At 32.4% G+C, this 27,045-nt stretch overlaps 5 protein-coding genes across 5 annotated transcripts; 3 read left to right on the top strand and 2 right to left on the bottom strand.

Moving 5' to 3' along the window:
- The first annotated feature begins 5,797 nt into the window (after window positions 1-5,797).
- Window positions 5,798-6,756, top strand: LOC127173343 (transcription factor HES-5-like). Its single transcript, XM_051123153.1, has 2 exons — window positions 5,798-5,886; window positions 5,997-6,756. The coding sequence occupies exons 1-2, from the start codon at window positions 5,830-5,832 to the stop codon at window positions 6,405-6,407; spliced, it is 468 nt and encodes a 155-aa protein (XP_050979110.1). The 5' UTR covers window positions 5,798-5,829; the 3' UTR covers window positions 6,408-6,756.
- Window positions 6,757-12,217: 5,461 nt separating this feature from the next.
- On the bottom strand, window positions 12,218-13,185 carry LOC127173356 (transcription factor HES-5-like). Its single transcript, XM_051123181.1, has 2 exons — window positions 13,097-13,185; window positions 12,218-12,986 (listed from the first exon to the last, which is right to left on the bottom strand). Exons 1-2 carry the CDS (start codon window positions 13,151-13,153, stop codon window positions 12,576-12,578), a joined length of 468 nt encoding a protein of 155 aa, XP_050979138.1. The 5' UTR covers window positions 13,154-13,185; the 3' UTR covers window positions 12,218-12,575.
- Window positions 13,186-14,579: 1,394 nt separating this feature from the next.
- On the top strand, window positions 14,580-15,129 carry LOC127173487 (transcription factor HES-5-like). The gene is made up of 2 exons (XM_051123400.1): window positions 14,580-14,639; window positions 14,731-15,129. The coding sequence occupies exons 1-2, from the start codon at window positions 14,580-14,582 to the stop codon at window positions 15,127-15,129; spliced, it is 459 nt and encodes a 152-aa protein (XP_050979357.1).
- Window positions 15,130-15,387: 258 nt separating this feature from the next.
- LOC127173357 (transcription factor HES-5-like) lies at window positions 15,388-16,589 on the bottom strand. Its single transcript, XM_051123182.1, has 2 exons — window positions 16,367-16,589; window positions 15,388-16,263 (listed from the first exon to the last, which is right to left on the bottom strand). The coding sequence occupies exons 1-2, from the start codon at window positions 16,412-16,414 to the stop codon at window positions 15,871-15,873; spliced, it is 441 nt and encodes a 146-aa protein (XP_050979139.1). The 5' UTR covers window positions 16,415-16,589; the 3' UTR covers window positions 15,388-15,870.
- Window positions 16,590-25,612: 9,023 nt separating this feature from the next.
- LOC127173358 (transcription factor HES-5-like) lies at window positions 25,613-27,045 on the top strand. Its single transcript, XM_051123184.1, has 2 exons — window positions 25,613-25,684; window positions 25,789-27,045. Exons 1-2 carry the CDS (start codon window positions 25,637-25,639, stop codon window positions 26,179-26,181), a joined length of 441 nt encoding a protein of 146 aa, XP_050979141.1. The 5' UTR covers window positions 25,613-25,636; the 3' UTR covers window positions 26,182-27,045.

Raw genomic sequence — 27,045 nt, 5'->3', positions numbered from 1 at the left:
GTGTGTGTGTGTGTGTGTGTAAAATAAGCATTTTTGCTTTCCCAAGAACTATTCATGACAAGTTCTTAAAAAAAATCTTTCTTTAAATTTAAACTGTAAGAAATTTAAATTTAAATTAAATTTTTTTTTTTCTGTTATGAAGAATCTTTTGTAAATTGCAACTCTTAAAAATAAAGGTTCCAAAAGGTTCCATTTTTGGCTCCTCAAAGAATCTTTCAGTGAAAATTTCCAAAAAAAACTAAACATTTGAATAATCTAAAGAATCTTTCGTCCAGTGGAAATGTTTCATAGATGTTAAATGTTCTCCACCAAACCAAATAAAGAATCTTTATTTTTAAGAGTGTGAGAAATGCTAAATATTATTCTTCATTGCAGCGGCTGATCTATGAACAAGTGCATCTCTTGTTCTCTGTGTCTATCAGGAGGTGCTCTGGTTTAGTTAACCCCAAATTCCGTTCCCACACCAATTCCCATCTCCCGCCAAAATGGACTGGTAAAGCCACAATACATTCCATCCCGCTCCGCAAAAGGGGCTTTGAATGTGGGCGCCCCCTTGTCCAACACTCTTCTCATTCTCACACACACACACAGAGCGAGGAAAGCAGATGCTCAGCGCTGTGTGCCCAGTGTGAAGTGTCCCTCTCTTCATAAAAAACGGGGAGCTGGGAAACCCCTGACCTCTCCACGCCGGACAGGAATTCGGGGTCTGGATGTGAGAGGAGCTCAATGACATTCCAGCATCACATGCTCCGGCATTCACAGCGCAGACGCATGAAAAGAGGCAGTTAGAGCGCGAAACTGTGACATTGTCTGATACCTTCTGCCCCATTGAAACCTCTTGAGTCTTGCCAGGGTGTTTGTGGTCATTAAACAAAAAAAAGAGGGAAAAACAGGAAAGCGGCCCTTTTTTTCGGCCGGAAAACAATTGTTGAATTGTCGTCTTTTCTTTGGAACAGCAAGACACTGTTCAAATTATTTATATTTTAATAAATAAAATATATAAAAATGTATATGTATTCAAACTATTAATTTAACAGTTTTAATCAATAAAAATATTAATATTCATAATAAATATATTAATACATCATGTATATTAAAAAAATAATTTAAACAATTTTATTAAACTAAACAATTTTTAATGAATAAAAATAAAATAAAATAAAAATTATTATTATTATTTACATATTTATTAAAAATGTTGAGTTTAGTCACAACTATTAATGTATAATATGTTTTTAAAATGTTCAATTTATTAAAACTATTACAAACATATATATATATATTATATTACAGATTTTAATCAATAAAAAAATCTATAAAATCACATTTCATTTTAATAAATATTTAAATATTTATTAAAAATGATTAATTTATTAACAAAAAAATCTATTGTTAATGAATAAAAATAAAAAATAAAATACGTTTTATTATTAATATTTACATATTTATTAAAAATGTATTCAACATTTTTCATTTATTAAAACTATTACAAACGTTTATGTATTAAAAAATTATTCATTTTATTTAGTTTTTAATAAATAAAAACATTCAATAAATGAAATCAATAAAATATTATTTTAATAAATATTTGAATATGTATTAAAAAGTTTAATTTATTAAAAATTCAATTTAAAAATCAATTTTAATTAAAAAAATATTATTATTTAATATTATTATTATATATTTAATATATAAATATTATTATTTATATATTAAAAATGTTCAGTTCAGCTATTAAAACGTATTTATAATTAACTGAACAGTTCACAAAACTTTTGTATGTATTAAAAATTATTTATCTGAACTATTTTAGTAAACAATTTTTAATTAATGAAAAAACGAATTAAGAAAATAGATAAAATATTTTTTTTAATTATTAATATTATTACCATTTAAAAATGGCATTTTTTAAACTACTTAAATGAAACAAAACCATATATATTTAAAAATTAATTTAAACCATTTTTATATAAAAATATGTAATTTTTTATTTATGATCCAGTTTATTAAAAAGTATTATAAACACGTATATGCATTCAAAACAATGAATTCTAAGAATATTAAATATATAGATTTTTTTTCTTCATCTAAACTGAAAACATCTTGTAGTCTGTATTGCAACCTGTTGTGTATGATGAGGTTATCAGTGAATGTGTAAATATACAGTGGCATGCAGAAGCGTGTTTTGCACACATGCCTCCGTGTTTGTTTGTGTTGGTGGGATTGTGTGCGGATCAATCTCTCCTCAGGAGTGAAAGCGTACCTGCGGCTTTGAGGTGCGTGTGGGAGAGCTGTAGGCTTTGTGCGCACAAGCAGAGGACCAGATGGTCTATTGAGAACGGGAATAATGAAGCGCGCTGGATCAGCGGCAACAGGGTGGGGCGGCGTGCTGAATGGGGCCGAAGTGTGGGAAGCAGACACAGACCAGAGCTCTCACACATTCCTCACTGGAGAGACCTGCAGCTGGACAGAGACAGAGAGACGGAGAGAGAGAGAGAGAGAGAGAGAGTCTCATTATATTCCTCTGAATGATGAGAGACTCTATGGTGGAATGCAGGCCAGTCATTAAACTATCAGTGTCATCTGTCAGGATGAGTCAATGTTTGGAAACACAAGTCTTAAAAGAGCTGAACAAAACAAAGTTTCCCTCCAAAAAAAACATCTGGCATTGGGTGGCCATTGATATTATTGATGGTCTGAGTATAGGAAAAACTGTTGTACTGCTTTATCAGATGCATTGCAAAATAAGTGAAATTAAAACTAAAATAAAAGTTACATTCAAGAAAAACATGCAATAATAGCAGTAATGCAATAATAATAATTTCAGTAGAATTTCATTCATTTGATTGTTGAATATTTGTCATTTTTATTAGTATATTTAATATTAATTTTACTTTACAATAATAATATAAATAGAGAAATCAGTTTTTAAATGTTATTGTAATTTTTAGTCAATTTTATCATTGCATCTTCTTAATTTATCTCTTTTTTTATATATATATATTTTTTTTATGAAAATGGGTCATTTATTTATATTTGTTTATTTATATTTCCTGCAATAATTTTTAAAAAGCAAGGATTTTAACATTTTATTTCATATTTTTATATTTATATTTTATTATTATTTTATTTTATTTATATATATTTTTTTATATTTCCTACAATACATTTTTATGAATTTTTTAATTGTATTTAATTTTATAAAAATCAATTTTAGCATTGTATTTTATTAATTTATCCTTTCATTTTTTTCAGTTTGTGTTGTTTAAAAAAATGTATGTATTTATTTTTAATTCATATATAATTTTCAAAAAGGCAAGGATTATTATTTTCTTATTAAGAATTATTATTATTTTATTAAATTATTTTATTTTATAATTTAATATTAATTCAAATGTGTCATTTGTTAATTATGTTATAATGTACAATTATATGTTATCTCCAAAAAGCAAGCAATTATTTTAATGCTTTTTATTTTATTTTATTTTATTTTATTATTATTTTTTTATATATTCTGTGGAATCATTTTGCAAAAAGCAACATTATTTAATTTCATATTTTTATTCAATTTTATCATTGTATTTTATTAATTTGTCTTTTCTGTTTACAATAATAATTAATAATTATGAAAATTAATTAATATAATTTGAAAATTAAATTAAAATGAATTAATATACATTTATGTATGTATTTTTTCATTTTTATCAATTAATTATTATTTTTGTTAGTTGATTTCAAAATATTATATAATTGTATTTTATTCGTCTCTTTTTTTTATAATAATAAATACATTTTTTATTTCCAAAAAACAAGGAATTATTTTACTGCTTTTTTTATTTTAAATTAAATTTTTTTGTTTCACTATGATAATTTCCCAGATTTCTCCACACTCAACCGGTCAATGTCAGGGTCGCTGTGCTGCAGATGTTGCGGCACATGCTTGCGCGATGATGGAGACGTGTGCGGGAGGGGGGGCGGGTGTAGATTTGAGGCCGAGAAGCAGGTGATGTGAGCGAGCGGTGAGAACACACACGCGTCCCGCAGCCCGGTGGAGCCTCTGATCTGAGCAGCAGGTTCAAAGGCTGTTTGTGGAGGGACAGAGGAGGGGCTCGCTCTATTGACTGGAGAACGTGTGAGCAGGATCCAGCCTGGCTTTCCCACACTATCTGTCCATTTATTACCCAAAACTCTCCCAGGGCGGGAGGGGGCCCCGAACAATAGAAGTGTGCCATCCTTGAGAGCACGGGATAATTGCGCTTAATTGACATTCACAGTGAATGCATTCCAGCCGGAGTGTGTGAAGACCAAAGACACACTTTAAAGTTTGTTGGAGGCGTCACAAATAATATAGGAAATATATATATTTTTTTATTTATATTTGAATTATTTTTAATGTATTTATTTATTTATTTTGATTATTTTTTAATTATAACATTTTTTATTACTATTTTTTATATTTTTTAAAATAGTTTTAAATTTAAAATACAGTTTCAGTTCTCACACTTTTTTTTTTATTTTTAGTAAATTAAACATATAATTGCAAAGGAGCAGTAAATAACACATTGGATTAAATACGAAATTCTGAAGTAGAAAAACCCAAATATTATCCTTGCAAAAAATACTCCAATAATCTTAGTTTTATCTACAACTTAAAAATACAGAGTAATTTACAACTTTTTTGCTGATTTATATTTATTTATTTTTGCTAATTTGCTAATTTTTAAATATTTTTCTTCCAACAAGCTGTTGTACATGATATATTGTGAAGAGAATTTTTTAATGTATTTTTATCATATTACTACGTTTTAGTCCTTTTATTTTACAATAATTATAAAAAGCAATCATTTTCCAAAAAAGCACGGATTGTTACAGTTTTTCATATTTTACAATTGACATTCTCAGTGAATTATACATTGTATATACATATATATAATATTAAAATACATTTAAATATATATATAATGTTTTCTATATATGATCTCCTGCCATCATTAAAAAAGCAAGGATTATTAAATTTGATCATATTTTACAATTGACATTCATTTTTTTTACATTTATTATAAAATTGTGTGCATATGAATATACATGTATATAATATTAAAGTCATATTTAAAATATATAAAACATTTTTTTGAATTAATTTACTGTTTCATATTTGTATATTTATATTTTTTATTATTTTATTAATTCGTCTCTTCTTTTTACAATAATAATTAATAATTATATTATATTTATATCCTGAAACACATTTATTAAAATACAAATAAATATTTAATTTTTTATATATTGTGAATTTTTCTATTACATTTAAATGATGCATTAGCATTTGTGCAAAAAAAAATATATATATATATATATTTTTTTTTGTTTTGTTTTGTTTTGTTTTGTTTTTTGTTTTTTTTTTTAAGCCAGCTGTTGTCCATGATCTGTCTTGACCTGATAAGGTGTACGGCGTCTTATCTATATATCCTTTGCATCCCTTGGAAAACGATCATCTGTCCACAGTCCCCATCTGCACAAGCCTTATCAGCGAGCGCTGATGTTCCCAGGTAATAAAAGTACAGCAACCTGCCTGTGTGTGTTGTGTTCGGTGTGTGGAAGCCTATTCCCTCCGTGGGAGCCCTGAGGCCAGTTAACCATGAAATAATTGATGCCTCTTCTATTGTGAAGGACGCCTCACCCACTGGCCTCAGAGTGTGGGAAAGCTAATCCTGACTGGGACTCATGGCTTTGTAATGCTAATGAGCTCCTATAAATAGAGGAGCACGACCCTCATTCCCAACACAACCGACTCACTCTCCTCAGAGAAACATCTCTCCATCTGAAAGAATGGCTCCGACTTGCATGACCGACTACTCTAAACTTTCCAACAAGGAAAAGCATAAAGTAAGTATCTTTGACATTTGAAATCCAATTGTTTTCTCAGCATTTCTTCTCTTTTGTTATGCAACAAATGTTGAAGCAAGCAACTAACCAAATGTCTCCTTCCTTTACAGTTGAGAAAACCCGTAGTGGAAAAGATGCGTCGGGATCGCATCAACAACTGCATCGAGCAGCTCAAATCCATGCTGGAGAAGGAGTTCCACCAGCAGGATCCCAACACTAAGCTGGAGAAAGCCGACATCCTGGAGATGACGGTGGTTTTTCTCAAACAGCAGCTGCAGCCCAAGACCTCAGCTCCACAGAAAGCCCACTTTGACGGCTATTCCCAGTGCTGGAGGGAGACCATGAGCTTCTTATCTGGAAACGCCAAGGTGGACGCTGTGCGTCAGCATCTGAATCGCTGCCAGGAAGCCCAGAGATCATCTCAAGACCTGGCTCACGTGTCTCCAGCTTCCCATCAGCTTCCCATCAAGGTGAAGCAGGAACCGTCGTGTGCTCACAAACCTCTCTGGAGACCCTGGTAGAGGATAACGGACTTTGACAGAAAAACCAGATGGTGGTTTTACCATCTCTTATGCTGTAGGAGATACACATCTCCATTTCTATGTCCATTTCACATTGAAGTTTTAAATTGGTTTATTCTTAATAAGATTTGTAAGACATTTGCCTTGAGTTTTTCTAAAGGCTCCTATTGTTGTTTGCATTGCAAACAGTGCGTTTGCTCTGAATCAGAGCTCTTTGTATGTTCCTGATGGATGTTCGTTTGATACAGCCTTTTGTAAAGGCTACTGAAAAACAATATTTGTTCTTATGATGGCATTCCGGTGCTTTGAAACATTGTGGACACTGTGTGTCTGACACTGCATTTAATAAAAGCAATTAATTACTGAAAAATATCCTTTGAATGCATTCTGTCATTCATGCATATGTGAAGTCACAACACAAACATTCACTAGAGATGCTAAAAAAGTTTTTTTCAACACAGAGCAAATGGTAAGAATGAAAATACTTAGATGCATTAGATATATTTCAGGGTATAGTTGCACAAAGCTGAATAATTTATGCAGAATGATAATCAATTTTACATAATAATGAGTAGTTATACTCACTATATGTTTAGGTATGTTTGCACATTCCTGAACATGTTTTAGTGACATGTTTAATATATATTTCATATGCAAACCATTGAGTATCAGTGGTTATTAGAGTAAACTAAAGTTTAAAAAAAGCTACTTGAAATATCTTGAAAAATCTTATTTATTTTTATTTCCTGCAGTTTGTATGTATTTAAAATTTTTTTAAGATTTTATAATTTTTTAAAAAAGCAAGAATTTTTAATTAAATTTAAAGTTAGTGTTACATTTTATTATTGCATTTCATTTATTTTGTTTTAAAATTATTTATTTTTATTTCCTGCAGTTTATTTATTTTTATATTTTCCTTTAAGTTTACCATTGTATTTTATTAATTTATCTTTTCTTTTTAATAATAAATACTATTTTGAAAATATGTAATTTATGTTATTTACAATTTGTATGTATTTATACATAATTTTCAAAAAAGCAACATATCATCTTCATTTAGTTTTAACTTGATATAAAAATAAATAAATAAATAAATATGAATAAATATAGAACTGAAATAAAATAAATAAAAATATATCCAAAGATATTTATTATTTTTTTTTATTTTTTATTATTATTATTATTATTATTGACAAAAACAACACAATTACTAACACGTTAACTAAAATAAAATCCAAATCCAAAATACAAAAATATAAACTAATTTCAAATATCAAAAATCTTGATGATATTAATTTAACTGTCACTAACTTTGAGGTATGGTGAGTTTAATTTAACAGATTAAATATTAAATAATTGTTACTTAAATTATTGTAAATTAAACAAATAATTGCAAAGAAACAGCAAGTAACACATTAGATGAAAAATTAAATTTTGAAATAGAAAAACTAAAATAGTAACTTTGTTACTTTTTTTTTTAAACGTAATTTGCTTTTTTATTTCTTTTTTTTTTTTTTTTTTTTTTTTTGCTGAATATTAAATAATTGGTCAGTTTCATATTGAAATATCTAATTTGGTATCTAATTTGGTCATTTTTTGAGTTGCTGACCTCCAAACTCAGAAACACAATTTAAGTATTATAAGTTTAAAACTAAAACTTTTTAATTATGCAAAAATGCTGCGTTTTTTTATTCAACATACGAACATTTCTGTTATATTATAATAAATATGTTTTAGAAAGCCATGACTCTACGAAGACATATCAGTTGTCTGTCATTAAAAAAAAAAATCTAGTTTAGCCCACCAGTTTTTCTTTCTGCTAACCTTATTTAATCACTTAGACATGTCACCCTGTAGTTGGGAGTGATGACACACAAGCACGTTCCATTTACAATGCTTTGTCTGCATGGGTCTGAAGAGTCTGATGCTTTCCCACACTCACGGGCCAATCACGAGGCTGTCTGTAACACTTGATAACATCAGCAGCTTGGACCTGAGAGGACGAGAGGAGGAGGGGGATCCTGAAAGGGGATCTAACAGCCTCTATTTGTGTCTATACGTGTGTGTGTTCACTAGAGGTGTGTCGTCTCCTGATTACATCTCCTCACACCCTCAGAGACCAAAGGCTTCCCGCTCCTGTAAAATTAGCAGAGGCACATGGCCATCCTGGCGTCTACTGTATTTGCCCTTAAGTCCCATAAAATGCGTCTCACCTTCAGCACATGCGGCGTGAAAAGTGTGTCAGCGCTTGAAAAGCTTCGACCCAAATCTCTGTAAATAATTCATCTGAAAAAAACAGAAATTTTTAGTTAGCTGCCAAAGCAACATTTCTTATCTTTATTTAGTTTGCTAGTTTTAACGGTATAAACATTTATTATTGTTGTTGTTATTATCATTATTATTAATATTAATGACAAAACAACGACATTACTAAACCTTGAACTAAAAATAAAATGCAAAAATACAAAAATTTTAACTAATTCAAAATATTAAACGAAAATATAAAACTATGAATCTCAATGATACTAAAATAACAATCATTAACTCTGAGTTACGGCGAGTTTAACTTAGTAGATTTTAAATATTAAATAATTGGTAACTAATTTGGTCATTTTTTGAGTTGTTGACCTCTAAACTCAGAAACACAACTTAAGTGTTATGAGTTTAAAAGTAAAACTTTGTAATTATGCAAGAATTTCACTAGGTGAAATATATATATATTGCATAAATGCAAAAATCATGTAGAAGTAAATTACAACAACAGGTCATAACAATATTAATTTAATTGTATAAAAATGTTATTTAAAATATAGAAAGCTGATGATGGTTGATTGACTGCAAATAGCATTAAAATCATATCTAAATGTATATTTTATTTTGAATTTTATATTTATAAATATTTCTAATACTATTATGAAATATTAAATATGAATGTTTTTGCAAACTAAAGTTTTTCTATTTTTTATTTCACCTTTATTTACATTTTTAAAATTATGTGTATATATATATTTTTTTTTTTCTTTTTTTTTTTCTTTTTCAGATTTATATAAAACGGCATAAATATAAAAATGAAGTAAAGGTAAATTACAACAACAGGTCAAAATATTTATTTAATTGTATAAAAAATGTTATTTTAAAATTTATATTTATTTTATATTTATAATTTATATTTTACTTAGATTTTTTTCAATAAATGTAGATTTTTTTCAACAAATGTAAATATATATATATATATATATATACTGCATAAATGTAAAAAATATGTAGAAGTAAATTACAGCAACAGGTCATAACAATATTAATTTAATTGTATAAAATTTATTTAAAAAACAGAAAGTTTTTATATTTTTAATTTCATCTTAATTTATATATTTTAAATTATATATATTTTTCAAGTTGTCAAAACATAAAAAGGTTACTGAATTACATTTTACATCAAAATTTCAGTTGTTCTACTTCAAAAATCATGTATTTTGTATTTAATTGTTTTCTGTGTGAAAATTATTTCTACACCAATTCATTTAATTTTTAAATATTTTATTTAAATACTTAAGATGGAATAGTAAATGAATAGCTAACCTGTCATGGTTATATATTTGATTCTTTTTTATTTTTTTGTATTTTATTTTTATTATTATATTGTCTTTTTTAAAGTTTGCCCCTGTTAACTGTTCTAAAGCCACATTTCCACATTGCACAAAATAGTTTCTAAACTCTAAATAACTTTTAAAAGATCACATGACCCGTAACAATACATCACTTCAGGGTTGCAACAAGTAGACTCAAACAACAAGTGAATAGCTGTTTTCCCAGGGGGCTCAGGTTTGAATTAGGGGCAATAGCAGGGACGGGTCAGGACTCACACCACCATACCTAATGGATGATTTAGCACGGCACACTTCCTTAATGTCGGATCTGAAACGGGAGCCAGAGTCACGGGTGTGGGAAATCCTGGGAGAAGCCGGCCCCACACACACGATGGGCGACGCGGGCCCCCCTCCGCCGGCCACACCAGCTGTCTGATGAAACCAGAGCTGACAGCACACAGCGCCTATTATCAAGGGTTTCAAAGTACAAACACGAACATTAAGCTCCTGCACTCTTTCTCACACACTCAACACTATAGTCATGCTCAAACTCAGCCAAGTCTAGTTTAACACACTTATTACATGATTAAAAAAATGTTTAAGAAGCATGTAAAAATGAGGACACATGGGACAATTATAGCTATTTTTAAAGTTATAGCAGCTGGCATGTGGTTTTACACTCATTTATTATATCAACAATAGTGTAAATGTTAAATAAAAACTTGTACACACTCAGGAAAAAAGGTACAAAAGCTGTCACTGGGGGGTGTCTTTTCAAAAGGTACACTTTTGTACCTTTTTCCACCCCTGAAGGGTTTATAGTAGTACTGTAAAGGTACATATTAATACCTAAAATGCACCTAAATGGTACATATTAATACTATATAAAAAGATGACAGCGCCCCAGTAACAACTTTTGTACCTTTTGTACCTTAAATGCATTGTAAGTCACACATTTGTTGTCATTTTGGGATATTCTCTGCCTATTATTATTAATTTAATTATTAATGTATGCTTTTTAATAATAATTAATATTACGAAAAGGTGTCATTTATGTTATTTAAAAATTGTATGCATTTATTTTATTTATAGATCATTTTCAAACAAGCATTTAAAAAGTATTTTTAGATTTAATTTCAACATACATTTCATTTAGTTACATTTCATTATTGTATTTTATTTACTTTTTACTTTACTATTTACTTTACAATAATTCAAATGTGTCATTTATGTTTTTTTCATATTATTACTAAAAAGCAAGGAATTATTTTAGTGCTTTTTTATACAAAAAAATATAAATATTTAAATAAATATTTAAAAAATGGCATTTTTAGCAAGTTGACAAAGCAACATCTCATTTTTATTTAGTTTTAACTTGTAAAAATAAATAAATATAAATAAATAAAATAAAAAATAGACCTGAAATAAAATGAATAAAAAATATATAAACATATTTATTATTATTATTATTATTATTATTATTATTATTATTATTAATACTGACAAAAACAACTGAATTACTAAAACTTTAAAATTAAAATGCAAATGCAAAATACAAAAATATAAACTAATTTAAAATATTAAAATAGTGTACCTTGAATGCATTGTAAGTTACACATGAGGACTTTTTATTGTCATTTTGGGATATTATTATTAATTTATCCTTTTTTAAATAATATTATTATGAAAAGGGGTCATTAATGTTATTTAAAAATTGTATGCATTTACTTTATTTATATATAATTTTCAAAAAAACAAGTATTTTTAGATTTAATTTCAAATTATGGTTACATTTCATTATTGTATTTTATTTATTTATCTTTTTACAAAAATAATTCAAATGTATCGTTTGTTTGTTTTTTTCTTATTATTACCAAAAAGCAAGGAATTATTTTAAAAATCATTTAAAATAAATATAAAAAAGGACGTTTTTAGCTAACTGCCAAAGCAACATCTCATCTTCATTTAGTTATATAAATATTAATAAATAAAATAAAAATAGAACTTAAAAAATATATAAACATATTCATTGTAGGTCACACATAAGGTCTTTTTGTTGTCATTTTGGGATATTCTTTGACTATTAAGTGCAAATGGACTCCCATTAGCTGAAACTGAGACCACTTGACAGCTTTGACTAAGTGTGGTGATGGTTTGTTAAAAACATGTTTAAATATCAAAGGTCCATTAATCACATTTTGATTAAAAAAGAGAAAAGCAGGATTGATTATATATGAATAGAGTTTATTTGTAATTGACAGTATGTTTGCACAATTAACATACGTCATTATATATTAGACATTAGCAAAAATTCACATTGTAAATAATAACTTTGACTCCACAGGAGTTAAACAGACGTCCATTGACTCTTCATTGCGAAGATTACTTATACAAATGACTGTCCATCCATAAGGAAAACTATAGAGGTGTGTTACAATAAACCACCTGTAGAAGATTATTCTTTCACATTGTGAAACCATAAGAGCATTCTTTCAAAAGAAATTCAAATAAGGAAGTATCTCCTACAGCATAAGAGACGGTAAAACCACCATCTGGTTTTTCTGTCAAAGTCCGTTATCCTCTACCAGGGTCTCCAGAGAGGTTTGTGAGCACACGACGGTTCCTGCTTCACCTTGATGGGAAGCTGATGGGAAGCTGGAGACATGTGAGCGAGGTCTTGAGATGATCTCTGGGCTTCCTGGCAGCGGTTCAGATGCTGACGCACAGCGTCCACCTTGGCGTTTCCAGATAAGAAGCTCATGGTCTCCCTCCAGCACTGGGAATAGCCGTCAAAGTGGGCTTTCTGTGGAGCTGAGGTCTTGGGCTGCAGCTGCTGTTTGAGAAAAACCACCGTCATCTCCAGGATGTCGGCTTTCTCCAGCTTAGTGTTGGGATCCTGCTGGTGGAACTCCTTCTCCAGCATGGATTTGAGCTGCTCAATGCAGTTGTTGATGCGATCCCGACGCATCTTTTCCACTACGGGTTTTCTCAACTGTAAAGGAAGGAGACATTTGGTTAGTTGCTTGCTTCAACATTTGTTGCACAACAAAAGAGAAGAAATGTTGAGAAAACAATTAGATTTCAAATGTCAAAGATACTTACTTTATGCTTTTCCTTGTTGGAAAGTTTAGAGTAGTCGGTCATGCAAGTCGGAGCCATTCTTTCAGATGGAGAGATGTTTCTCTGAGGAGAGCGAGTCGGTTGTGTTGGGAATGAGGGTCGTGCTCCTCTATTTATAGGAGCTCATTAGCATTACAAAGCCATGAGTCCCAGTCAGGATTAGCTTTCCCACACTCTGAGACCAGGGGGGTGAGGCGTCCTCCACAAATCAAATCAAACACTGGGAGTACAAATCCCACAGGACTTACATTTACCTTATCTAGTTCCAATTAATCAATAGGCCAATCAGTGTTTCAATAAACAAATTGAATGTTTAACACTCTAAATGTGATGTGTAAAAATTTGCATGCACTTTTTTTTTTTATCTAAACTTGATGTTACAAATGTTACAAAAGATTTCTATTTCAGATAAATGCTGTTCCTTTGAACTTTTTTTATTCATCAAAAAAACCTTAAAAAATCTACTCAGCTGTTTTCAACATAATAAATGTTTTTGAACAACAGATCAGAATATTAGAATGATTTCTGAACGATCATGTAGTAATGATGCTAAAAATTCAGCTTTGAAATAAAAAATAAATTACATTTTAAAATATATTCAAATACAAAGCAGTTATTTTAAATTGTAAAATTATTTTAAAAATTTGTGTTCTTGCTCTACTTTGGATCAAATAAACGTAGGCTTGAGCAGAAGAGACTTCTTTAGAAAACAAAAAAACTTAGGGGTCAAAAACTTTTGACTGGTAGTGTAAGTTATATTATCTCGGGAATTACTTTTATACTATCCCCTACATCACTGTACATTATTTAGTAAACAATAATAATAACAATAATATTACTAATAAATGTTTTGATGTAGTATTTAATTATTTCACGGATTTCTATCAAATTAAAGTGGGACATTTAATTCAAAATCTTAAACTTCACAAACGTTTTCTGATAATATGATAAAACTAAATGTATATATTAAACGAATCCAATTAAATGAATAAAATCACATTCAAAAATCAGTATTTCTTTGCATACCCTTTGTAAGAGATCAATGCAATAAACTGCAACCTGAGGCTGGGAAAGTCCGTTTTCATTGGCGCAATAACACCTCAGGATCAAAGCCTCTGTGTCTGAAGCGTGTCTGAGCCGTTTTATTGCCTCACACCGACTTGTTGCTCTTGTCAGCACTACTGGACCTCTAAGCAGGTGTCAGGCACACTTTTAGTGGCCCGTGACAGTGTTTTCCCACAGCGGGAGAGGAAGGAAGTTCGCGGGCTATAAAACCGCCGTCTCGACTTTAAAGCTCATGGCGCGCGGCTCGCGCTCGTCTCTGATTGGCTAGCAGTGTGGGAAAGCGAGGGAAGCGCGTAAAATAACTGTTAACTCAGGTATAAATACAGCGAACCGCTCAACCTCCTCCGTATATGACCAGAGGTTTTTACACACTTTTTTTTGCTTTTTAAATCTTCACATAATGGCACCAGTCGGTCAAAACCAAGGCTGTGAGAGAATATCGTGTTCTGAGAACCACAAAGTAAGTGTAGCGTTACTTTTCAGGTGTCTGTTTTACCTCATTTCAATTTAGACTTGCTGTAAAACTTAGTTTTCCTCTTCTTTCTTCTCAGTTTCGAAAGATCCTTATGGAAAGGACTCGGAGAGACAGAATCAACGGTTGTATTGAACATCTGAGAGAGTTGTTTCACAAAACAACACGCATGTCCGACCGGCAGTTTGCTGTACTGGACAAAGCCGATATTTTAGACATGACCGTTGATTTTTTAAAACATCGCGCCAATTACAGCTACGCGCGCGGATTCTCGCAGTGCCTGCAGGAGACGCTGCGTCACGTGTCACTCCACGCACACCTGACGCCCGACGACAGAGAGGCGATCAAACGATTCTACGTGCTGCAGAGGACCAATCAGATGCATTTAATGGCATCCACGTCACGTGGATTAGTGCACAGATCGTCAAAACGATCATCGTCGAGAGTGCCTTTATGGAGACCTTGGAAGAACAATTAATTTGCTTAGACATATTTACTTAACTTTAATGTAACATTTGCATGCTCTTTTGGATTTAATCTAGTTAAAGAATTGTCTACAGTGTATGGCAAACATAACTTCACGAGAAAGTCCTGTCATTTATGCCTTTTGTAAAGGCGTGTTTTTGTTATTTAATCCAACTTGTTTTAACATGTTGTAGCTGATATCACTTATTAAACATTCCTTGCATTAAAAACGTTGTGCTCATGAATGTCAATACCAGTGAAAAGCAAAAGGTGATTGAAGAGCAATTTGATTTATTCAATCTCTAATGAGAAAATGCAAAGTCAAACGCACAAGTATGTTGATACAACACAAGGGAGTCATTGAAAACTTAGTTTTCATCACAATACATGCCTTTATGAAAGGAAAGGGTATATAAAATAAACTTGTTTCTAAAAGAAACTGTTTAACTGACAATTTGTCCAAACAATAAGAAACAACAAGACTCATTATGAGGTTAAAAATAAATCTAGCTTCAATGTGAAGCACAAATTGAGGTTACTTAAAATAAGTAATAAATAATCCATTACAGTAGATGGGAAATTTCATTCTTTCTATAACAGAAATGTTTTAAAACATGTTGAATCACATGAAGTTGAATCCAGAGGCATTACATCTATTCACTGTATCATGAACTTCCAAAATGGAATTTGATAAAAACCTTTCCTCAAAAAGGAAAGCTTAAACATAATAGAGTCTACTAGTGTCTTTAAGGCTCTACCAAGGCCTCCAGATGGCGCTCTTGTTGACATTCATCTCTTTGCTGAAGATCTTCAGGTCTGGCAGAACACTTTCCCTCTTATTCTGCTCACATGATGTCTGCAGCTTCTGGAAGTGCTCCATCAGTCTTCTCTGGCTTTGTGTCTTCATCTCATCTTTGGACAGGAAGTGTACAATCTCACCGACACACCGGGAGAAGCCTTGATTGACAGCATGTGAACTGGAATCGTGACGCTGCAGGAAGTTAAGCGTCATCTCCAGGATATCTGCTTTCTCCAGCTTGGTATCAGGCTGCTGCTTGAGGAATTCTGGAGCCAGAAGACACTTGAGCTGCTCGATGCTGCTGTTGATACGATCTCTGCGCATCTTCTCCACCATTGGCTTTCTAAGCTGCAAACAAAGACAGAAAAACATTAGAAAGTGGCCTTTAATGAATGAGAAGAGTTGTGAAAGCTGCTGCAGTAATGCTGCTGTAAGTAGGATGTGAACATACCTTGTTGTTGAGAGGGAGAAGCTCCTTTGAGATGATTGTAGGTGTCATGTCTGGATCTCTGTGCTGTAGATCTCTCTGTTCAGAGTGAGTCTGATTTGTACTGGCTGCAGCTCCTCTATTTATACTCCCAAATCTCCATATGAATGTGTGAGGCTTGAGCTTGTTAGAGTTTCTCACAGTCTGGAGCCAATGGAAGAGCTCAAACAGACAATGAGGGATGTGGGCCTCCACATGCTCAATGATCCTCCATCAGGGGTTCAAAGGAGCAGGTGGAGGCTGAATCTGGGAAAGTACTGGGAGCTCATGTTCACATCAGTGTCACTTTATTAATGTCATAACCAAACACGTGCCATACTGACATATAATTTCCTCTAAAAGAACACTGCATGGCCTTAGAAAACAGCAACAACAACACCTCAGTGTTACCAACCACATGTTGCTGCAGTTAATAATGAGATAAAATGCTGTAATGAAATTCAGTATTTTAGGTCAATGTAAGAGGATATTCTGGTGAAGCAGCTGTTCTATGAGTTCTGCGGTTGTACCTGTTCTCAGGCTTGAGTTTCACACATACACACACACACACACAGCTGGTTCACAGCATAATGTGGGCTCCGATCACACGCCCCAACGCTCCTGGAGCTGGTGGAGCCACAGAGACACACGGCTTCCCACACTTCTGTATTCATCACATTAAATCACTCACACAATAGAAGTGTGTCGGTTCCCACAGGGCTGGACTAACTGGGTTTCTGGAGGGAAGCCTAAAGGATGCTATTCAATTTTTGTTTATTTATTTACTTAATGTGTTGTGAGTATTTCAGGGATACATTTTATACATTTTTATATATTTTAGTTTTAATTTTGATTGTAAAGCACCTACAGAAGTAACCTTTCAAAAACACTATTTTGTTTCCTAATCTACAAATTATTACCACTGTATGTTTTCTTGACAGTAAGTGAGTATTGATTTAAAAAAAATGAATACTTTGTTAAAAAATACACATAATATTTATTTAAACTCATTAAATTCATTGCATGTCTGAGTGAATTATAAACATACAGCAAAAATTTTCCACAAATCCTTATTGGCACATATTTCTTGTGAAAACGTTAAAAAAAGTTTTGCATTTATTTGATCCAAAGTACAGCAAAAACAGTTACATTTTGAAATATTTTTACTATTTAAAATAACTGTTTTCTATTTGAATTTATTTTAAAATGTAATTTATTTCTGTGATCAAATCTGAATTTTTAGCATCATTACTCCTGTCTTAAGTGTCACATGATCCTTCAGAAATCATTCTAATATGCTGATCAAGAAACATTTTTTATAATTATTATTATCAATATTTAAAACATTTTTTTCAGGATTCTTTGATGAATAGAAAGATCCAAATCTTTTGTAACATTATACACCAAAAAAATATAACATTCAAAAGCTTGGAGTCAGCATAATTTTTTTGGAAGAAAATATAGAAATTCATACTTTTATTTAGCAAGGATGCTTTAAATTGATCAGAAATTATGATAAAGACATTTAATGTTACAAAATATTTCTATTTCAGATAAATGTTGTTCTTCTGAACTTTCTATTCATCAACCTGAAAAAAATATATTCAGCTGTTTTCAACATAATAATAATAATAAATGCTTTTTAAGCATCAAATCAGAATATCAGAATGATTTCTGAAGGATCATGTGACTGGAGTAATGATGCTAAAAATTCATCTTTGAAATCACAGGAATAAATTACATTTTAAAATATATTAAATAGAAAACAGTTATTTTAAAAAGTAAACATATTTCAAATTTTTACTGTTTTTGCTGTACTTTGGATCAAACAAATGCAGGCAGAAGAGACTTTAAAAAAAAAAAATCAAAAACCTTTGACTGGTGGTGCTTATATTTTTTCCACATGTTTCTATGAAATGCCTTCAGAAGCTATAACTAAAAAACTAAATCTATTTTAAATTAAAACTGTTATTATTATTTTTTAACACTGGTAATATTAAGTCAACATAGATTAAAAATTAAAATACTAATTTGTGTAAAACACCCAACTATAGGTTCAAACGTAAGTTTGATCAATTTTTCCACAAATCCCTATTGCTACATATGTTTTATAAATGTGTTTTAGTGATGTATATGAAATATATTTTTTAAAATATTTTTCCCTTCTCTCTATGAAATGACTTCAGAAGCTATACATCTAAAAAAAATTTATTTGTTTAAAAATAACGTCAACATGGATTAAAAATGAAAACAATTATTTGTGTTAAAACATTTTACACCCAACAATAAATTCAGTTTGTGCATACAGTAAATATTTTCCACAAATCCCCATTGCTAATCCGAGTGTGAGAACAGCGAAATCCTGAGTCCTCATGCCCTCAATTATTCTCCCACGGCTGACCCTCCAGATGGCACTAGAGAAAAAAATCCCACCTGTCCACTAAAGAGCTCAATTAAAAGCCCACAGACCAATGACAATTATGACAAGCCTATTGTTCCATTTTCCTCTGCTCTCTGATTGGCTGGCTGCGGATATGTTTTGGTATAAAACCAGGCTAGATCGAGGGTCTTGTGTGGGATTTGGTTTCACCACTGAAGAAGGACCAGACGGATCTTTTAGCTTCAAACTTCTGAAACTTAACATCAGCATCAAACATGCCTGCCTACATGGACATCACCCCTCAAGACAATGCTCACTATGCCAGGTAAGAAAGGCATTGAAATATTTAATGCAATAATCTAATTTTACTAATTTTAATTTTTATCTTCATAAATTTGAATATACTCACTAAAGATGTTCTCTTCTGGATTCCAGGTGCAAACTTTACAGCTTGGAGAGAAAATGCTTCAGCAAAGTGGAGAAGCTAAAATCTTCTTTTGAAGACCACCTCCATCATGGTATTCCAGCATCTGACATTTTGGAGAAAACCGTCTCATTCTTCAGCTCGAAAAAGGCCTTGATCTTTCCCAGCGGCTACTCTAGGTGTTCTCGTGAAATTCTGCGTCTTTCTCCCACTCCGGATCAGGACGTGACACCGTTGTTTTAAAGTGAACGTCCATCACAGACTGACCTGCAAATGAAAAGGGTCAACAAGTCAAGCACTTGAGCTGATCTTATGTGTTCGCACATCTACCTCAGAGGAAAATAGCACTTTGCTTGTTCTCTCTGGACTTTTTTCCACCTCTAAAGGAGTGATAATGTCATTGCACAGTTTGTAAAGGCAAGAATATCAGCTCATATGGTTTATGAAAGAAGTCGTGCATTGATCGCATTGAAACCGCCAGGCTGAGGATGCGTTTTGTGCATTTAGATTTAAAATTCTACTGTATTTTTCTCTTGGAGAGAAATTTACTGAATATTTTTAAAACTGTTTGAGCACGCTCTCTTTTTGAGGACATGCAAAAAAGAACTTTACTTCATTTTTAAAGATACAGTGTATCATTTGATTATTCTTGTGATGATTTTTTAATCATTTGTATAATGCTCTCGTTTGTTTCCGTAAATAAATGATTTTAAATGCATTTATGTTTTCTTGTAATTTGTACCATTTGAATGTGGGCAGTTACAGAAGTAGCACACTTGTTATATCTACTAAACAAGTATTAAATGTCTAAATAATTTTACATATGTGACCCTGGACCACAAAACCAGTTTTAAGTAGAATATAATATTTGTATTTGTAGCAATAGCCAACAATACATTGTATGGGTCAAAATGAATTTTTTTTCTTTTAGCCAAAAATCATTAGTATGTTAAGTAAAGATCATGTTCCATTAAGATATTTTGTAAATTTCCTACCGAAAATATATCAAAATGTAATTTCTGCTTAGTAATATGCATTGCGAAGAACTTATTTTGGACAACTTTAAAGGTGTTTTTCTCAATATTTTGATTTTTTTGCACCCCCATATTCCATATTTTTAAATAGTTGTATCTCAGCCAAATATTATCCTGTCCTAACAAACCATACATCATTGGAAAGCTATTTATTCAGCTTTCAATATATGTATAAATCCTATTTTCAAAAAAAATCGTCCCTTATGACAGTTTTTTTTAACTACTACGTTACTACGTTAGCCCATTTATGATCGCTACTAGGAGATAAGAATAATAATTCCACCTTGATTTTGAATTTATTCAGTTTCGTGAATATGAATTATTCATTCCTTACATCAGGAAGCAGGCTTATTCACAATCGCTGATTGTTTACATTTTTAAACCCTCGCAAACTTTACTACTATGTCATACGGTCCATCTATATGTCTATATAAGTATATAAGTATATAAGTTAATTGCTAATATAGCTTCTAGGTTTCTTCAAATATATCTGGAAAGTATAAAATCTACTTGTTCATATATTTATTCATCCAAAAACACTCAAAAGTCTCAGCTGACTTCAGGTGGGCTTGTGGTTCATAGTTAAAAAGGTCAGCAGGTTCTAACTAATGACCAGCAGAGCAAAACGCCCTGAGGAAGTGATGGACAGGTGTGCAAATGGATGAAACAGATAAAGAGACACACTTCTTTTGTTCAGTCAGCATCCATTCATTAGAGTGTGGGAAAACCCCAGGAGCGGCTTTTCTCAATACATTTTTTATAGGTATAATGAGCTGCTGAATGATTTGATGTGCACAGAAGCCTTTTAGGTTTTATATGCAATGCATAAAAGAAATGATAGCTTTAATAATATCTTTTTTATTGATGCACATCTGGTCAAGGCATTAATCCACAAAGTCAAATGTAATGCAGATGTATGCATTTTTGCAATTTTGCATAAACAAATAATGCAAGTAATCATGCATTTTTAATTATTTAACTTAAGCAATGGCATTAAATTTAAAATGTGAAATGAACTGACAATTTTTGTTTTTCAGCCAGTCAGGAAGTTTCCCTCCAGATGGTTGATGACGTCAGGTTGATCTTTAGCGTCACTAATGTTCCATTCAGGACTCTGATGCCTTTGTGCTCCATTGATGTGAACACAGAGAGTCAGTGTGGGAACCTCACATGAGATCTACTCACACTGACCAGCACAAACACACACACATCTGCTTCATCTGGAGTTGAATTATGATATGGTTGAAGTATGAAATGCTAAATTCTAAATCTATAAATGCATGCACCTGAACTTTAGTGAGAATGCATGCTTTTTTGAAAAAATGCATGCACCAACTTTAGTGAGAATGCATGCTTTTTTTTTAAATGCATGCACCAACTTTTGTGAAAATGCATGCTTTTTTTTTTTAAATGCATGCACCAATTTTAGGGAGAATGCATGTTTTTTTTTTAAATGCATGCACCAACATTAGTTAGAATGCATGCTTTTTTTCTCTAAAGTACATATAAATGTGGCATGCAAGAATGCTGTGACTTTGATATCATCATCTGTGCACAGTGACGTACTGTACGTGTGCTCACTGACTCCACGTGTTTCCAGTAATGATGAGCGTGTGCTGCTTCAGTGACACTGATGTGAACATGAGCTCTCTACAGGTCAGCACTTTCCCAGATTCAGCTTCCACCTGCTCCTTTGAGCCCCTGATGGAGGATCATTGAGCATGTGGCGGCCCACATCCCTCATTGTCTGTTCGAGCTCTTCCATTGGCTCCAGACTGTGAGAAACTCCAACAAGCTCAAGCCTCACACATTCATATGGAGATTTGGGAGTATAAATAGAGGAGCTGCAGCCAGTGCAAATCAGACTCGCTCTGAACAGAGAGATCTACAGCACAGAGATCCAGACATGACACCTACAATCATCTCAAAGGAGCTTCTCCTTCTCAACAACAAGGTATGTTCACATCCTACTTACATCAGCATTACCGCAGCAACTTTTAGACTCTTCTCAATCACTGGTTTATTCGAAGGCCACTTTCTAATGTTTTTCTGTCTTCATTTGCAGATGAGAAAACCATTTGTGGAGAAGATGCTCAGGGATCATATTAACTTCTGGCTCCAGAGTACAGCAGGCTGATTCCAAGCTGGAGAATGCAGATGATACCCAGCAAAAGCATCACTTTCAGCAGTTCCTCCATCAGCTGCACTCAGCAAAGGCATTGATTTTAGCCTGCAGCGCCATCTGGAGGAAAGCAAATGAGGAAAACATGTCTATATTAGACACCAAGGATGTGGACCACATTTTAGTTCACAACATTTCTTTCTGATGTGCAAAGACTGTTAATCTGAGTCAGATTTTATCATACACATCTATGTTAGATGCAACTAAGAATATTATTGGATTTGATTTTATGAATCCAATTTTGTTTCCATTCCTGGAAATGCATATATGGTGCATTCTTGAATACATTTGTATACACCTTCAATGAAGGTGAATTATATTTTAATCTTTACTTATGTGAAGTACAGATATCCCATACTGGGAAGTGGTTTTGAACTTTTATCAGTATGATAAACACTTTGTTGTCCTTATAGGACATCTAATCATATAAAATCACATATAAAGGTGGTTCAGTGCCATACAATGCAATTAACAATTATCTTCTGTTGAGTGTGACACCTATGCATGTACATGTCATCATATATCAAATTCTGCTATTGGAATATTTTAACTGTTAAAGACCTTGACATTAAGCACTAACTTTTTTTGTTAGGCTTTACTTTTACTCCTCATGTGGAGGAATGTTAACAATGATTTGTTGTAAATCACTTATTACTTGAGTTTAATAATATTTGATGTGAATTCTAACATGCGTTTAATGTATGTTGGAGATGTCTTCATGCAAATGTTGTGATATGTTATCACCAATTTATTTGCATTCATGATGACAATGTCATCACAAAACAGATGAAATAATAATAAAAAAAGTCAAATGTGCTTTCTGCTGTTGCATTTTGTTTTGTCACAAAATATATTTTAAACATGATCCTGATGAGAAAGGAATATTTATGTTTTCCAAAATAAATATCTAAAATCAAAATGATTTAGATTATTAATATTTAAGCACTAAACTGTTCTAGTATTCTTCTATTATTTTCTACCTACTTTTTGTATTTTAACTACCTCATAATTGATAATAAAAATGTATAATTAATAATTTTTTTAAAATGTTAATTAAATAATTATATTAATTAATTCAAAATGTAAAAATATAAACAAGAAATTTCCAATATACACATAAGATGCTTTGTATTATATGTTTACTTATGCCAGCATTTCTTACAAATTATTGCACAAGCAAAATTTTACATTTTTCCTAAAAAACTTGATTGACACAAAACAGCTCTTAATGGAATAATTGTATATACAGCAATAATTAAAAATGAGGAGAGAAAATCTTAAATTTTCAGATTATGACCTGAAATTCCTTATTAAAATAGTTTTTTAAAATTTAAAAAAGTTCAGGATAGATATTGTAATTATTTGAATTTTAAATCAGATCCCTCTGGGAAATTATGCCAAGTCCTAAGCATGTGAAAATTTAATGGCAAACTACTTGAAGTGTCAAAAATATATTTTTGTTATTGCACAAATATTAGTCATTAAAATTATTTTATGAAAGAAAACCGTAAACAATGTGTTTTAATTTCACATATTTATTCTCTGTACACATCTTCAAAATCTAAAGGGACAGAAATGATTGCCAGCTATTTAAGTTACATTGCAAGTGTTTCAGATTCCTAATTGATTCATATTGCTTGTGTTTAAGAACCAACTAACAGTCAGTGTGATCAATTTAGGACATTTGAACATTTAGAGACGTGTGTCTGCTGTGGGTTTCAGTAGGGCACACGTCTATTGTTGTGTAATTGAATTGAGTGAATGAACAGAGCGTGAGAAACAGAACTCAGAAACCCTCAGAGACAATAGAACTCAACTAAAAGACCAGAGGTCAGAGGTCGACATCAATGGATTGCACTTTATACTTTAGATTTCAACCTCAAACACTGATATTAAAACTCCAAAATGAAAAGAACTGAACCAGCTGTTTTATTTTTAGAAACTAGTCTTCAGAATCATATACAAATGTATGTTTATTTCAAGAAGTGTTCGTCATTAGAGGCGTGAGAAAGCTTGTAAGGACTCTTTCATGCATTAAAGCTCATTATCATGTGAATAGACACACTTCTATTGTTGTGTGTGTGGGAAACTCTAGAGAGCAGAGTCACAGTTCTAGTGTCATTAGCATCCTAAACCCCAACACAAGCTCAAGATATGACGAACACACAAGGGAGTCGACACACTTATGGATATTTAGACACATGCGTGAGCTTGACGAGCTGCTCTGATGATGTCACTGATGATTTCGTCAGCAGCACGAACAGAATTCCTGCACTATCACACTTTATTTTCCTTTATGCATCATGAACTTTAAAATGACTAAGCTTTTGCATCAGACACTCCTAAATGTGACTAAAATCTTATTTGCTGCCCAAAAAAGCAATGAAAAGTAATGCATATTTTTGCATATTCTCATTGCATATTAATAATTCTGATCAGAAAGTGTTTGATAATGCACTGACTCTTGCAACAAGTCAGAACATGTCGCTGCGCATCAGGAGTTTCCCTCCAGATGGTTGGTGATGTCACGTTGATCTTCAGTGTCAGTAAAGCTCCATTCAGGACTCTGATGCTTTTGTGCTCCATTGATGTGAACAGAGAGAGTCAGTGTGGGAACCTCACATGAGATCTACTCACACTGACCAGCACAAACACACACACATCTGGAGTCCTGGAGTCTCAGACAATGGAGACAATGACGTCTGAATTCCAGTGCACAGCTCTAAAGCTTTAGATGCAAATGCAATCGTGTAAACATCTAGGAAAATGCATTTTATGGCTATGCACTTTGTATTGAAATATTTACTGTTTATTGTCGGTGCAACAAACATGTGGCAGACATATAAATATACATATTTTTTTCTTCATTTAATATGATGGATAAAAATAGAGCTGTCTGATGCACTGCAAAACCTTCTTCACACGTGTTTCCAGTAATGATGAGCGTGTGCTGCTTCAGTGACACTGATGTGAACATGAGCTCTCTACAGGTCAGCACTTTCCCAGATTCAGCCTCCACCTGCTCCTTTGAGCCCCTGATGGAGGATCATTGAGCATGTGGCGGCCCACATCCCTCATTGTCTGTTTGAGCTCTTCCATTGGCTCCAGACTGTGAGAAACTCCAACAAGCTCAAGCCTCACACATTCATATGGAGATTTGGGAGTATAAATAGAGGAGCTGCAGCCAGTGCAAATCAGCTCTGAACAGAGAGATCTACAGCACAGAGATCCAGACATGACACCTACAATCATCTCAAAGGAGATTCTCCCTCTTAGCAACAAGGTATGTTCACATCCTACTTTACTTAGCATTACTGCAACAGCTTTCAGAGCTCTTCTCATCCACTGAAGGACACTTTCCTAATGTTTTTCTGTCTTTGTTTCTAGCTGAGAAAGCCAATGGTGGAGAAGATGCGCAGAGATCGCATCAACAGCAGCATCGAGCAGCTCAAGTGTCTTCTGGCTCCAGAGTTCCTCAAGCAGCAGCCTGATTCCAAGCTGGAGAAAGCAGATATCCTGGAAATGACGCTCAACTTCCTGCAGTGTCACGATTCCAGTTCACATGCTGTCAATCAAGGCTTCTCCAGGTGTGTCGATGAGATTGTGCACTTCCTGTCCAAAGATGAGATGAAGACACAAAGCCAGAGAAGACTGATGGAGCACTTCCAGAAGCTGCAGACATCATGTGAGCAGAACAGGAGGGAAAGTATCCTGCCAGACCAGAAGACCTTCAGTGAAGAGATGAATGTCAACAAGAGCGCCATCTGGAGGCCTTGGTAGAGCCTTAAAGACTCGACTCAGTGGACTATTACACTTTTAGTTTCTCTTTTTGAGAAAAAGTGTTTCATGAGTTCCAGTTTGGAAGAGATATTTGCACTGCTAAGTGCTCTGATGATTCAATCTTCTGTGAAGATATTTCCTTTAATTATGGCACAGTGTGCTTCCGCAGGCAGACTTATTAGTCTAAAAGTGCATTAAAATGCATTTTTTATATCCTTTGGGTATAATTTTCACATTTGAGGTGATGCATTATGTGACTGTAAAGTCAAATCAGCTTTATTTTTGTTTCATGTTGAAACAGTTTTTATTTTTTGCAAGTGGTGAAAATCATTTATTGATCTTTTTGATCATATTTGTTGCTTTGTGATGATGAAACGATACCTGTATTAATATGTCACTGCCCTGTATAAGGGTGTTAAACTTATGAGCTTATAATAAGTCTTTGAATTTCATTCGAATGTGAAAGATTGTCAAAATGATCTAATCTGAACATGTTATTCATGTTTTATAAGTTTGGCCAAAAGTTGGCCAGTGTCCAATATTTGGAATTAATATTTAGGATTGTTTTCAATCGCATTGAGATTTACTTGAAACCCGACTGGGCTTGTATTTGTGTTTCTAAGGAAATAATATGCAGATCTGAAAAGATCATGGATTTATTTTTTAAGAGGTTATACCTCATCTTTCTGTCAGTACCATGTATTGTGTGTCTGAACTGCCTTTTATAAAGGTATTTATTTCTTGAACCATTGTGAAAACCTTTTCACTGTGTAAGTGAAACGTTGTTTCCTTCTGTGAAGGAATTCATTTTAAATTATGAAACAAAAAGGCCATTGAATGTATTTCAATCAGTCTGTGGCGAAA

Source organism: Labeo rohita, chromosome 11 (assembly GCF_022985175.1).
Source record: "Labeo rohita strain BAU-BD-2019 chromosome 11, IGBB_LRoh.1.0, whole genome shotgun sequence".
In the NCBI taxonomy this organism is placed as follows: Eukaryota; Metazoa; Chordata; class Actinopteri; order Cypriniformes; family Cyprinidae; genus Labeo; species Labeo rohita.
This window is presented reverse-complemented; position numbering and strand designations above follow the sequence as displayed.

Excerpts from the sequence above, each read along its gene's own strand:
- LOC127173343 (XM_051123153.1), top strand. The coding sequence starts at position 5,830 with ATGGCTCCGACTTGCATGACCGACTACTCTAAACTTTCCAACAAGGAA. Across the intron at positions 5,887-5,996 it reads CCAACAAGGAAAAGCATAAA|TTGAGAAAACCCGTAGTGGA; the intron begins GTAAGTATCTTT and ends CTTCCTTTACAG.
- LOC127173357 (XM_051123182.1), bottom strand. The coding sequence starts at position 16,414 with ATGACACCTACAATCATCTCAAAGGAGCTTCTCCCTCTCAACAACAAG. Across the intron at positions 16,264-16,366 it reads TTCTCCCTCTCAACAACAAG|CTTAGAAAGCCAATGGTGGA; the intron begins GTATGTTCACAT and ends CTTTGTTTGCAG.
- LOC127173487 (XM_051123400.1), top strand. The coding sequence starts at position 14,580 with ATGGCACCAGTCGGTCAAAACCAAGGCTGTGAGAGAATATCGTGTTCT. Across the intron at positions 14,640-14,730 it reads CGTGTTCTGAGAACCACAAA|TTTCGAAAGATCCTTATGGA; the intron begins GTAAGTGTAGCG and ends CTTTCTTCTCAG.
- LOC127173356 (XM_051123181.1), bottom strand. The coding sequence starts at position 13,153 with ATGGCTCCGACTTGCATGACCGACTACTCTAAACTTTCCAACAAGGAA. Across the intron at positions 12,987-13,096 it reads CCAACAAGGAAAAGCATAAA|TTGAGAAAACCCGTAGTGGA; the intron begins GTAAGTATCTTT and ends CTTCCTTTACAG.
- LOC127173358 (XM_051123184.1), top strand. The coding sequence starts at position 25,637 with ATGACACCTACAATCATCTCAAAGGAGATTCTCCCTCTTAGCAACAAG. Across the intron at positions 25,685-25,788 it reads TTCTCCCTCTTAGCAACAAG|CTGAGAAAGCCAATGGTGGA; the intron begins GTATGTTCACAT and ends CTTTGTTTCTAG.